Raw genomic sequence first — 14,744 nt, forward strand, 5'->3', positions numbered from 1 at the left:
ATGCCATTTTGAATTTGAAATAGTGATGTGATGAGTAAAAAATTAAAAACTACGCACCTACCTACTTAAAAATTTTTTATGATTTTCTTTTTCAATTTTTGATTTATCGGGACATTTGGCGTCCCGATTAGGTATAAATCGGGACGCGTCCCCAGACCCTTGAAAATCGGGACATCCCGCGCAAATCGGGACACCTGGCAACACTAGTCTCGACACTCTTTTCTGTAAAATCAGTAGGTAGGTGTAATCAAGCTATTATGTCGTTAGCGCTAAAATGGCTTTTTTAATTGGCCTTGATATGACTTAGATTTTGACTAAAAAGTAAAAAAAAAACATTTTCAAAAAGTTTATTATTAATTAACAATACTCAATAACTAATGCTTGAAGACAGAAAATTAATTTTGCGATAAATACGTTACATTATCGTACTTAATTTAGCGTAAAGTAACAAAGTGTTACAAGAGTTACAAGTTACAACTAACATAACACACGCAGATTAACGAAGGTGATTGCGATTTGTGAGACGAGTGAAAAGGACGATCGATGCGACGCCGGACGCGCGATCGTCCAGTCAAATTAGGCTTAAATTAGGTAGGAACCTCGGAATTCGAGATACCCAGCTGTAAGTCTGTAAATATTTGTATATTGACACTAATCTGACCAATATTTCTCATGTAAATATCCTATACTTAAATATAAAAAAGGTCTTATTTAATAGCTAAACTTATAGACTACGCTTACACAGCCCACAGGCAATACGTTAAGAATTTCGTGGAAAAATACAAAAACCAAAACTTAAGGAAAAAAAAGTTCTGATAGGCTGACTTTAATAGTTTCGCACACCCGACCATATGTAGGTTTTGACTTTTGAGACAACATTTAGGGTGCCATCGGGTATCTCGAATTCCGAGGTGAACTTACTATACTAATTGGACTATTAACACGTCTTCAATCACCAGTGTAATATTAAACAAACGATAAAATATTTTGAGTAAGTTTAGCCATATGCATTGTCATTGTTCCCCTGACTCGCTCTATAGAAGAGCTCGTTGATTTTGAGCATCAACCAGTCTCGTCGGTCTTGGGAGGTCTTGCGGAGCTTGGACGTCACTAGCTTCCCGAACAGGGAGCACTCGTCTTCCTCCTCGGTCTGCTCGCTACCCTTGGACTTTTTGGAATCGCCGACCATTGCTATGGGCAGCTCGAGAGGGTTTTTTCTCTTAAGCGCCGATGTGGAGACGATGCTCACGAAGTTCTCCCGCTTTATCTCGGGTTCGCTGTCGCAGGAGTCGTTCGAATCGTCGCGATTATGCCGATCCTGAAATAAGAATAAAATTATTAGTAACGTTATTAATAAAATTGAATATTAACCCTCTACAGAGATACCGTAATTTACCGTTTTTTATAGCCTTATAACTCATAATAATAATAATATATTATATTACATTGGGTCAGAATTTCGGTGCTCGATTGATTACTAAATGTAAAAATGGCTAACCATTTTTTGCATCAGGCTCATAGAGTAATGGTAAAGGTTGGCGAAATCTTCATCTTGAATCTTTATAAAAAAGCTATTTTGAAAACTGCTTAAATAACTCGTACAGTAGTTTAAGATCGATACGAACATCGTATTTTTCGGATAAACCATATGCCATACCTTAGATTTCGACCTCGATGTTGATGAAGATTTGTAGATGGAACCCATAAAGTCATCCATAGCGCTGAAGGCGAACCAGGATGGCTGGAAAACGTACTCCGAGGACTCTGACTTTATTACTTTCGTCTTTAACGACCGGTACGTCGCTAGCAGGGATTCCTTCTTCCTTTTCAGTTCGTCCACGGTCCATCGATTATCGAGATCCTTTCTTATAGAATTCCACGCGTCAGTCAGACTATACTTGCTTCTTCGATTGGGGTTGTCGGGATTCCATAGCACCGTTTGTCCTTTGTACAGTTCGATAAATTTGAGAACGTCATTTATCGACCAGCATATTGGAGTCGGAGTGGCAGCCGCTGCTCTGTCGTCTTCCGAGTCGTTCCGCTCCTCGCACGTGGAGTTGACTCTATCTTCCAATTCTACCGACAACTCGAGTGGATTCTTCCCGTGTTCCGGAGGTGCGGAGACGATGAGTACATAATTTTCTTCCTTTTTTATTTCGTCAGCATCACTGAAGGTGATTGAGTAATTACTATCTTCTAGATCTCGAGAGAAGCTCGACTCTGTTGCATCACGCTGTCCATTCTGAAAATAAGAATGTTATTGGCTAGTATCAGAAGCGACGAACTGATAATTATTTATGTTATGATGTGCATTGTGCATACTTGTTACGTACTCTTTGTGCAAGCTTCTAAATTCGGAGGCAGTCGCCGACCTCTTTTTTTACTTTATTGCACCAAAACAAACATGACATACAAAACTTAGTAACTAATGGCCTAGGATCCCTTCATCGAAGGACCTCCACTGAGCTGGTTAATGGAAAGTTTTTATATTCAATTACGTATGTCAACAAATTTAATGCAAGTGGGTTGCCCAAAAAGTTTGAGTCCAGAATTAAAAAAAAATAGGCCATCACAGTAAAAAGTGCAAAAAGCGACCTTATCGCGACAAACAATTTCTTCCACCTTTATTATAAAACTATAAAGTAACAGTACCTATTAAATATTAATAGATGGTAGGTGACTACATACACAGCTAATAGCAAACTTTTTAAAATGGGTATAAATATATAAATTATAAGTAACATACATACATACTAAAGAATGCATACAAATAATTATAAATATGTACGTATACAAACATAAATATCATTAGTCATTACTTATAATGACTGACCTCATGATCTGATCCGACCTTATCCTACTAATATTATAAAGCCGAAAGTATGTGAGTTTGTGAGTATGTATGTTTGTTACTTCCCCATGCTTAAACGGCTGGACCGATTTCGACAAAATTTTACAAGAAGGTAGCTGACATCCTGGATTAACACATAGGCTACATTTTTAACCGACTTTCAAAGTGGAGGAGATGTTATGTTCGTTTTCATGTGATTTTTTTTGTTCAACGATTACTCCGATGTTTGTGAGCCGATTTCGACAAAAATTTACAAGCTGTTAGCTGATATCTTGGACTAACAAATAGTTAACACTTTAACCGACTTCCGGAATAGAGGAGGTGTTATTTTTTTTTTTTTTTTATTTATTAATAGGCTTTCGCCCTGTCTCCTGCTTGGGGGGGGCTGCGCCCCCCAAACCCCCCCACCCTTCCTGAAGCTATTGCTTTTAACGAAATGGTATCACGTCGTTAGTGCTGAGTTTTAATTATCCTTTTTACAAACAAATGAAGTAATCCTACTTCCTACTAATATTATAAAGCCGAAAGTATGTGAGTTTGTGAGTTTGTATGTTTGTTACTTCTTGACGCTTAAACGGTTGGACCGATTTCAACAAAATTTTACAAGGAGGTAGCTGACATCCTGGATTAACACATAGGCTACATTTTTAACCGACTTTCAAATTGGAGGAGATGTTATGTTCGTTTTCGTGTGATTTTTTTTGTTCAACGATTACTCCGATGTTTGTGAGCCGATTTCGACAAAAATTTACAAGCTGTTAGCTGATATCCTGGACTAACAAATGGTTAACATTTTTAACTGACTTCCGAAATAGAGGAGGTGTTATTTTAAATTTTTGAAATTGATTAATAGGCTTTCGTCCTGTCTCCTGCTTGCGGGGGGCTGCGCCCCCCCAAATCCCCCGACCCCTCCTGAATTTAATGCTTTTAACGAAATGGTATCGCGTCGTTACTGCTGAAAGTTGAAATTGTCCTTTTTACAAAGTACAAACAAACTTAGTAATAAATTATAAAAATGAATTTATTGGAAACTCTTGATGCACTCTAATAAAGCCTTCCTGGATAAATGGTTTAAGATTTTCTTTTAATTGGATCAGTAGTTAATGAGATTAGCGCGTTCGTACAAACAAAGTCTTCAGCTTTATAATATTAGTATAGATGTGCCCTCCGTCCGTCCCGTCCTCCGTCTCACAGTCCTTTACACTGCGAAAAGTTGGAAATCGTTTCAGAAACAGCAAAGTTAATCATAAATCATTAAAAAATCGCATCTGAATATAAAATATAATGTACTATCTATTATATCTCCTTAGTTTTAGAAGTCGGTTAAAAACAATAACATATGACAGGATAATCAACTTCCATCTCTCAGTTATCAAAAATTGATATTTCTGATGATCAAACTCAATACATTTTGTCTCTAATTACAAATAACTAATTGACCTATTAAAACACAATTTAGTTTACCTAATAAATCGCGGGTAACACCGCGGGGCACAGCTAGTTACTTATAATTTTACATAAGAACTTTCATTCACGGCACAGCTCATAAATTTATTTGATAGCGAACTAGTGGTTTTTAATTTTTAAGTAAAACAGTGAGCGCACAAACCATCGTACAGTTATGTTCGAGCTCCGGAAAATTTTGACCTGCCGGCTGCCATGTTAGAGATGGAAAATATGGTTAAATTGAGGGACAAGGAAAAGTAAAACGGTTAAAATAAAAAATGCACAGCTGAAAATATATAAGTTACATGTTTTGACTAGCAAGCGAAGCCCATACCTCGGACTTATTAGCGACCGCCTGAGTCTTCTGAACATCCTGAGCCTTGTAGATCGAACCTAGGAAACCGTCTATAACTGAATAGGCGAACCAAGTCTGCTCCGCCTCTGTTTCTATCGCTTTCTTCTTACACCTTCTGTACATTGCGAGCAAAGAATCTTTTTTCTTTTTCAGCTCTTCCACCGTACACACGTCTCCCATCTCTTTCTTTATCGTATCCCACGCATCTATAACGCTTTGCCTGAATGTACGCTCGTGGTTTGTGGGATCCCATAGGCACGGAAACTTTTGGAATAATTTAAGAAATTTGATAACGTTTTCGCGGGACCAATCCATTTGAGATTCAGTGTCAGCAGTGAGTTCCTTTTCATCTTCTGACTCATTATGTGCATCATCATCGCAGCTATTCAAGTCTGCATTTGCCACTTCTATCGCTGGTTCCAGTGGATTCTCACATCGTGACGGCAACGATTTATACAATTTTTGATTTCTTTTTACATCTGCGTCGTTATAGCATTTGGCTGCACTGTCATCTTTATCCTAAAATCAAGAATGGTCATTAGATTATTAAAGTTTAAGAACGCCCTTGGTTGATATTAATGATACTCGTACATACGAAAAGTAATATCCGTTGCTACAGTTTTAGTTTTGACTAAGTAACACTTGTTAAGTTAGATGTATTATAATAATTGTTAACACCATCTTAAAAAAACAAAAAAGCGGCAAACCTCATTTTTATCAGTTTTCATAAAAGCCACGGGACACTTGTCGATGGAGTCCAGAAAACTGTCCATAATAGTATAGGCGAACCAGGTCGGCTCGTATACACAATTCTTTGCCTCCAACTCTTCAGCGTTCTTCTTGCACCGTTTATAAGTAAATAACAAAATATCTTTTCTCCTTCTCAATTCATTTACTGTGAACCGATCTTCTAACTCTTTTTTTATCGTAAGCCATGCTTTCATTCGGTGTCGTCTATTCGCGTAATCGGGATCGATGGGGTTCCATAAGCACGGAAAACTTTGAAACAGTCGAATAAATTTAAAGATATTTTCTTTCGTCCAATCGACGTGACTTTCAGAGCGACGTCTGTTAATGACACGATCTAAATCTTCTGGGTCGTCCTGGGCATCCATTTTGGAGTTATTCGTATCGTCTTCATCGGAGCTTTGGTCTGAAGTTTCTCTATTCTGAAAATAAGAATATCGATTATATGAAGCTAATTAAAGTTCATTTGGATATAGAGTAAATTAGCGCTGAATCAGCGAGATTATGTTCGAGTTTCGACTGGAGCCTTGGTGCGATACATAACTTCATTGTGGTATTGTGCGCTGCATTTGAGGTTTTTTTTTTGAAAATACAAGAACAACTTCAATCAAAAGCTTTTAGGGCTCCCACACAAAACTGCGAATTCGCATCGCATCGCAATAGCTATGTCCACACTGTGCACTTTCATCTTCAAATTTCGTCATCAACTTTCATATTGGCGCATTCAATTATTGAATGCGTCAAGGAACGCAACGCCAATATTGTCATTTTTGAAGTTCTGAGGGCATGCGTCGTGAGCATGTCTCACGTTCGCTGTTGACTGCGCTATAAGTTATAACGCATGCCCTTGACGAACAGAAAAAGGCACAATGTGGACAAAGCTAATGTTATTTTTAGTATGAGTTTTGTTGCAGATTTTTACGATGCGATGCGAATTCGCAGTTTTGTGTGGGAGCCCTTATCTCACTCAAGCTATCTAAGCATACCTCTGCACTCATAGAAGCTTCAGGACTGTCGGGACACGTAGCCGTCGTGACCATCGATCCTAGAAAACCATCCATAGCCTCATAGGCGAACCAAGTCGGCTGGTAATCACTATCAGTCGACCTCTTCTCTGTTATCATCTTCTGGCATCGCCTGTAAGCGAACATCAAAATTTCCTTTTTCTTTTTCAACTCCTCCACCGTATATAGGTCGTCCAGCCCTTTTTTTATAGCGAGCCAGGCTTTGTTTCGATGTAGTTTATTTTTTCGGTTACGGTTCAGGGGGTCCCACAAGCACGGATGCTTTTGGTATAGTTGAAGAAATTTGATAACATTTTCGTTCGGCCATCCATCGATTTGAGGGTCAGTGGAGTGGACGACGGGTTGCTCATATTCCGTATCGTTCTGGTCGTTGTTTTCATAGTTCACGAATTCTATATCGATCTGTGGTGGCATTTCTTCGAGGTACTCTGTTTTTATTGGAATCGTGCTTGCGAAATTTTGTTTCCTTTTCGTATCTTCCTCGTCCGAACTCGAGCATGTACTGCGATTTTTATTCTGATTCTGTAATGAGGAGTGTTAATTACATACTTACGTTAAGGTGTCGGTCACGTCTGACTGATAAAAATAATGTATACTTTGAAACAAGTCGGTTACCCGAGACGAGTAATACTATACCTCAATCCTCATCATGAAAGCCCGAGGATACTTGTATATCGGAGCTAGAAAACTATCAATGAGCGAATAGGCGAACCAGTCCGGCGGGTTATTCGAATTCGACTTCAATTCATTTCTCTTATACCTTCTGTACGTTCCTATCAGGATCTCCTTTTTCTTTTTCAACTCTTCTATTGGGCATAGATCTCCCAGCTCCTTGCTTATCGCGTTCCAGGCTTTATTGCGACATTGTACGAGGGCGTTATCGGGATGCGAGGGGTCCCATAGACAGGAGTTCCTCCGGTAAAGTTTGAGAAATTTGATTGTATTTTCGTACGTCCAATTCATTTTACTTTGAGAGGACTGCGCTGCGGGCTTATATTTATGTTCTGTTTTGACTTGGTTAGATTTGGGCTCCTTTTTTATGTCCTTAGATGCGCCCTGACCGCTCGAATCAGCACATACCTCTTGATAGTCGGAGTTTACCGTTTGGTATCCACTGTTCTAAAATTAAGAACAATAGATAAAATATTTAAATATTAGAGAATTACTGCATACATGGAGCATATTCGGACGCTTTGCATAACGTATATTAGCAGTACACCTAAAAACTTTTGAGTTTGTCTTGTTCTTAAGGTGACGCCATGATAATTTGGCTGCAGCGATATCGATTTTTCTCAACAATGACTAAAGCTAATGCTAAGTACTCACATACGGTTTTGTTCGATAGTTTTATTCGAAATCGAGCAAAAACCACCGTGTGGACCGCAAAGCTCACAGCTCGAAGGCTCGCATCGAGCCAGTTTGAAGGCTCGAATCGAGCCGGCTGACAACGCGACCGATATTCTACTTATACAGATCTGTTACGTCCATACTATTTTCAAATTCAAAATTGCAAACATTGACAAATATGACAGATAAGTGAAACAAAGGATACGAAAAACCATTTATATAAAAGAGATAGTTCTATTTTTAAACGTCGAATCGTATCGCTGTCTCTTTCTTCGCCTGAGCTATGACGAAAATTCGATTTTTCCAGATTGTTCGAAAAAATAATTGAAAATGTAAATAATCGAGGTATTTATTGCAATCAAGAAATGTGGTAAGAGATTCCATGTGTTTTTTTTTGAGTCATAATTGGTACATTTTCGAAACGCGCACGACGTCATTTTCAATTTATTTAGGTAAGACAAGACGCGGCACGTTCGTGACTGCGCTCGATGCAGACTAAACAACAGACGGCCCAAATGGGCCGTATTTGAATCTTCACAACGCGCGCGGTAGTAACATAATATCTGCTTTGAGTTTTTCATCATTGTACGCGACAAAAACCATTTTGACGCTTACGCCCTTTCCATTTCTTGCTGTTCCATTTCTTGTTTTCTATGAGAGGCCGATCCAAAACGATATTTTACTTTAACGCGGCGTCACCTTAAGTTTCGATCGTTGCCTTTCCAGGGCCGTAGCTAGGGGGGGGGCATAGTGGGGCAATGCCCTACCTTAAAATCACAATGCCCTACCTTAAAAATACCAATAATCGGCCAAGTGCGAGTCGGACCCGCGCACGAAGGGTTATACCGCGCACGTACCGTTATAGAGCAAAAATAGTATGGGACCTACCTACCTACCTAACCCTTAAATTTTTTTTTTACTTTTATTATTATTTATTAAATTACATATATTATTAAGGCCTTTGTGAAAATTTCAAGTGCCTACCTGTTGTCATCATTGATAGTTAAGCAAAAAATGTTAGAAAAATCACGTTTGTTGTATGGGAGCCCTCCTTAAATATTTAATTTATTTTGTTTTTAGTATTTGTTGTTATAGCGGCAACAGAAATACATAATCTGTGAAAATTTCATTTCTCTAGCTATTACCGTTCTTGAGTTACAGCCTGGAAACAGACGGACAGACGGACAGACATCGAAGTCTCAGTAATAGGGTCCCGTTTTTACCCTTTGGGTACGGAACCCTAAAAAGGAAGACCTAAAGGACTTGCATTACAGGTATTAGACAACAGAAATATACTTTATTCTTATATAAACTATACATTATATAGTTAAGATTTTTATTATACCTTTAAAAACTTTTTGTTCCGTTGGCAGGATTCGAACCCGCGACCCCCGGATTAAGCTGCCACACGCCCAACCATTGGGCCACAGAAGTCGTCGATAATAATTCTTTGTTCTGTGTATAGATGGCATTTGAATCACGATTACATGAAGCGATGCGTCCATTTAATTATAATCTTAATGAAAAAAAAGATGTAGTACTGCAGTGTGCGAGTCCACGTTTTCAACTTTAACTGCAATTAATAGGCCTCAAAGACTGTCAATGGGTCACGAAAGAATGGCTGGTATGGTATTTCTGGCCTTTGAAAAAAAAAGAACAAAAAAAGTTGATCTGAACGAAGTTCTTCGCATTTTTAATAATATGGCGAATCGTAGAATTCAGCTGTTTTAAATATTTTATGTTATTTTATTATTAATTATTATTTTAATAAGTTTGCAGAAACAATAATAATCTAAATATATTTTTAGTCGTATCTATTGACTCGTATCACCCAACCCAACAATTAATTATTATTTCCTCACTCTCACTCACACGTGGATCGCTACATCCAGAAGTTTAACCATATTGTTCGCTTGTTCTTCGTAATTGAGGATTTAATAATATGTAGTTCTTAGATATAGTGTTCATGCTTTGTCACAGAATTTTTTTAAGTATCTAAGAATAACTATTGAATGAATTGAATACATCATTGACCTAGAGATAAATCAAAACAACAAATACTAAAAACAAAATAAAATCAATATTTAAGGATTCGTGCTTTTTGGCCTTTTTTGCTGCATATTGATATTAATGGCAACAGTAGGCACTGGACATTTTTGCGAAATCACTTAATTAATTAATAATACAATTAAAATAACATTTATATTTAAAGGGGGCTCAATTACAAAAAACACAATTTTGGCCTATTTTTTATCTATAACGGTACGAAACCCTTCGTGCACGAATCCGACTCGCACTTGACCGATTTTTTTTGCTTCCGCCCTACCTGTAACCGACGCTGCCCTACCTCAAATTTGACTCTAGCTACAGCCCTGTGCCTTTCGAGTGCGTCGAGTGCGCACATCCTGTCTTACGCGAGAGTGAGACGGCCTGCGAAAAGGCGAATGTAATACGTTATACGACATCCGAGGCTTGAGAATCGTGTTCCTGATATTAGATAGATATAGATAATTTTTACGATTGCGTTTATTTTTTACTTTACCATCCGCAATGGCCAAGGTCATAAAGTAAGTATATAAAATCCTCGTGTCACAATGTTAGTTACCGTACGCCTCCGAAACGGCTTTACTGATTTTTATGTGTAGGAACCTCTATAGGTAATTACTATTTTAAGCTGAAAAATAACTCAAACATGTTAATTATTTTCGTATGAGAAAATGATTTTGGTATTACGTATGTATGAGAATTTCGATGGCACCCGGCCTTAAGAGGATTCCACACCGCCCTTTTTTCCATACAAACGTTGTCCCCTGTTTCCTCCCTGGATAATGCTAGTAGAGTTATAATTTTTTTCCTGAATATCTACGGCCACTAATACAATGTCCCTATGTTTTCTTTTTTTTTCATAATTTAATTATTTAATAAGATATGAACGTTCAAAAACCCAAAAAAATGGCCAGATTTTCCGCTGTGTTCAAACGTCCAGAAAACAGATTTGGCTAGATTATACAAAAAAAGCAAAACATAGGAACACAGCTCAAGCCTTTTTTTAATCTTTAGACTTTAATGAAAAAAGTACATAAATCGGTTAAGTTTTGGAGAAGGAATCAGGGGACAACGAATCGTTGATTTTCTGGATTTTCTGCAGTTGTCTCTATCGCGTTCTGCGGTATAGGCTTGAGGTAAGGGAGACAGCTATAGATATTACACGTACTTTTTTTTCATTTCTCTAGCCCCTGTTGTATCCTCTTAAGTTTATTTTTTCATACCGTAAAACAGTAATATTATGTAATTCCCTAAATAAGAGACATAGAGACCTTATCTCATTAATCATCCCACTTCCCAGGCTAATATTTACTTTGAAAGTCACTTTAAATAAAAAATTAAGTACTTACGTATTTAAGTAATTTTCCTAAAAATTGAATACTTATTATCTGTAAGTACTTACTTTATTACAATATCAATGAATATTGATATAATATAATCTCAAATTCACCTTTTGTGTGTTAAACTGTGATAACTGATAACTATAATATTATATTTTATTTAAGACACTTTTCTTGCCGAGCAGCTATATTTTTTATAAGTGAAAAATCTACTGCCTGCTACTACAGTGAAAATGAAATAAGTTATCCGCAGCGGTCATTGAACTTTTTAGTCTGGGAGCTATGTGAAAAATGCTCGCACTGTGATCAGTTATCCTTATAAAAAAATTAAAACTCTTACAAAGACTAAATTACAGAAATTATCGGAAAACCTCTTGGTACCTCTTAGAATGATAATCTCAACTTTTTATGAGTTCGAAATGATTCAAAGGTATTCACTTCTCATCGAGTGTGTACAAGTCCTTAAACTAAAAACATTTGTCACTACCGTACTCACTTTATAATTGTCAATCGCGATTCGCGGTTTGTATAGAAAACGATGAAATTTTATAAGTTATTTAACAGGGGTCAATAACCACTACGGACAGGATTCGCAATACGAGAATAGCTTTACAGCTGTAATTATTCTATTAGGTACATCACCATTTTTTTAATAAGCAATAAATTTAATATGGTAAGATCTAGGCAGTCCATAAAAACTAGCACATACCTCATACACAGTCTGCATAGACGGCGTAGGGCTGGTCTCGTAGATCCAGCCCAGAAACGCGTCCATGGCGGAGTACGCGAACCAGGTCGGCTCGAACCTGGCGCGGGCGTCCGGCTCCGATTTCATCACTTTCGACTTGTAAAACCTGTACGAGGTCATCAGAGACTCCTTCTTCTTCCTCAAATCGTCCACCGTGCACACATCGCCGAGCTCCTTCTTGATCGCGTGCCAGGCCTCCGTGCGACGGAATCTGTTGGTGCGATGGGGGTGCGTGGGGTCCCACAAACACGGGTACTCGCCGTAGGCTTGGATGAACTTGAGTATAATCTCGTTCGACCAGTCCATGTTGGCCGTGGTGCAGCGCGGCGTGCAACGCGTTGTCCGTGCACAAACACGTGTGCGCGACTGGCGCGGCGCGGGCTGCGGCGAACATTTGCCGGCCAATTCGCCTCTGTGTGAACGGTTGGCGCGTGTGTGTGCGCCGAGGATGCCAACGTCACAGTGTACTATCGTACAGTAGTGTACGATAGTACAGTGTATTTTTGAAATAAGTATCTTAGATAGCCGTGTTTTGCAGATATGCCTAATCTAGTTAATCTAGTTAATGTTGTTTTTCAGTAAAGTACCTAAATAAATCGAATACTTTTCAAATGAAATAGCCGAATAGGCTTAATGTCTAGCTCGCGCTGCGTCCATGTAACTTTACAGTTTACTGTGTTGTACTGTGCTAAGTGCTATTAACTGCCAAGTGCCAACGCGTTTCACAAACAAAACACGTTCTGCCGTCTGCGAGGCGAAGCTCAAATTCGTGTTGCTGAATATATTTGCTGGTCTTTATTTATATTTTATATAATATGCCTTGCTAAAATGATGTGAAGTGGATATAGTAGGTAGGTACATACACTCACAGCTTGCCTAGTCCAACCTGAAAATTCATTATGTTTTAAAGTTTACCGTTAGGATCAGTTAGGAGCAGCAGTGCTTAGGAGGTTTTTTATTTCTTGCGTGCTGGCTGTTGGGCTATTTGTTGGATGGCAATTGGCGTTTATTGCCAACATAACAAATATAGAATAAACAGCTGATAGTTTGGTAGAAATGTGACTTATCAACAGCTACTCATTTGCCTGACAAACAATAGATAGGTGGATACATCTACAAGACTACATAATAAAATCTTAAGTTTACTGTCAAACATTGATTGACAAACAATAAGATAATTAATGTTGCATTAAATTAAAAAGCTGATTTAAAATACAGTTGCCGAACGGGTTTCGGCAAAAGCATTAATTTTACTTTAGTACACTAGAAGAACTCAGAAGCATGAAGGAAACTTTTTAAACGCCTTTCACGCAGTGGTCCCGGGCGCGCCGCGCGATCGATCGTGCGACGTTGCCGCTCCGTGCACTTCGCCGCGGCTGTTTATTTTTACTGTTTGTTGCCAATCAATTATTAAGAGGGAATAATGACACCTGCCTGAGAGCCGCAGTACGGAGTCGGTTAGATGAGTAATGTCGTTCTTACATTTACTTAAGCTTAGACAACCCCTCACCGTCAGATGTTACAACTACAAAATATAATACAGGTACTTAATCATTATTCTACAAACTTACTTACTTACATAGTACGTTACTTAATTATTTAGCTACTACTGCTAGAGGCTAGAGCCTACAAAGCAGCAAGCACAAATATTTACACTAGGTACTTATATCGCATAAATCACTTACGGTAGTTTTGTTAGACCTTGTATATAAGTCATAACTAAGTAGTTACAGTTGTCTAGTCTAACTAAACTCCTAGATGTGTACACGTAAGCCTTGACCAGGTGGCTTCCGTTCCGAACACGGACCACGGTGTCATCAAAATCAGTTCAGCGGTTTGGGCGTGAAGACACACAGAAACATTAGTATGGAATTATGGATAAGTGATAAGGATAACTAATAAGTACTACCTATAACTATAGGCTATAGCCAATAGGTAAGTGGACTAAGTGGTAACATTTAACAAGTAGTAGTAAACTACGTTTCACCAGCCACCCACACAAACTCAACGTGATGAATGATGATTGATCATTGATGATCGATTGCTAAGTTATCGTATGATGTATGTTAAAAATAAGTGGAAACTTTTGAAGAAAATCAATCGCTGTATCATTGTAAAAATTGAAATATTATGTTCATGCTTTTCAAATAACTTTGTGTTGGGTTATAGTTAAATACTGTATACTTACAGAATACCTACTTTATCACAATCCAGTCAATATTATCACGTCAAATGCATCTCAATTACAATTTGCAATAGTTTTGTAACATTGCATTGTATTAATTTATAGGATATACTTACAGTATACTTAACCCGGCGTCATGGGGGTTGGGTCTGTGAGACCCATCACTTTTTATTTCACTTGTAATTCGGTTACCATGCGTTCGGCGTTGCCAAATTTCTCAATAGCTGGAGCTGTTGAGTTGGTCTATAAGTCACAGGTAACGCGTTAGTCCTGCGACGGCCGCAGCGGTAGTAACAGGGGCCCAAAGTTGCATAAGGTATGTGAGACCCATCCCCGCAGTCAGTGTAACAATTTCGGGACATCTTACGCAGACATTATTGTAATAATTATCAGTCTTTTTAACATTTTTTTTGTATTTTTGTTGTGTTTTACAATGGAATTAGATAATTTATAGTAAAATGTATTATATTTTTTGTAGGTACTTACTTAATTACTTTTTTGCGTTTTTTGTAGGTACTTGAAGTACTTTAATCTTCGATCGTGGATTCTTGGAAATCTATTGTTATTATGTTGTTGTCGCGATCATCGGTGATCTTAATATGGATCTCAAAATGGATCGAAAGAGGCAGAACGACAACCCATTCTTTCAATTTT

At 38.1% G+C, this 14,744-nt stretch overlaps 1 protein-coding gene across 1 annotated transcript; it reads right to left on the reverse strand.

Annotated features, from left to right (window-relative positions):
• Positions 1 to 898: 898 nt before the first annotated feature.
• On the reverse strand, positions 899 to 12,375 carry LOC121728338. The gene is made up of 7 exons (XM_042116498.1): positions 11,867 to 12,375; positions 7,061 to 7,543; positions 6,386 to 6,946; positions 5,360 to 5,821; positions 4,632 to 5,171; positions 1,658 to 2,242; positions 899 to 1,318 (listed from the first exon to the last, which is right to left on the reverse strand). The coding sequence occupies exons 1-7, from the start codon at positions 12,209 to 12,211 to the stop codon at positions 998 to 1,000; spliced, it is 3,297 nt and encodes a 1,098-aa protein (XP_041972432.1). The 5' UTR covers positions 12,212 to 12,375; the 3' UTR covers positions 899 to 997.
• Positions 12,376 to 14,744: the final 2,369 nt, after the last annotated feature.

The sequence above is a fragment of the Aricia agestis genome, chromosome 6, assembly GCF_905147365.1.
Source record: "Aricia agestis chromosome 6, ilAriAges1.1, whole genome shotgun sequence".
In the NCBI taxonomy this organism is placed as follows: domain Eukaryota; kingdom Metazoa; phylum Arthropoda; class Insecta; order Lepidoptera; family Lycaenidae; genus Aricia; species Aricia agestis.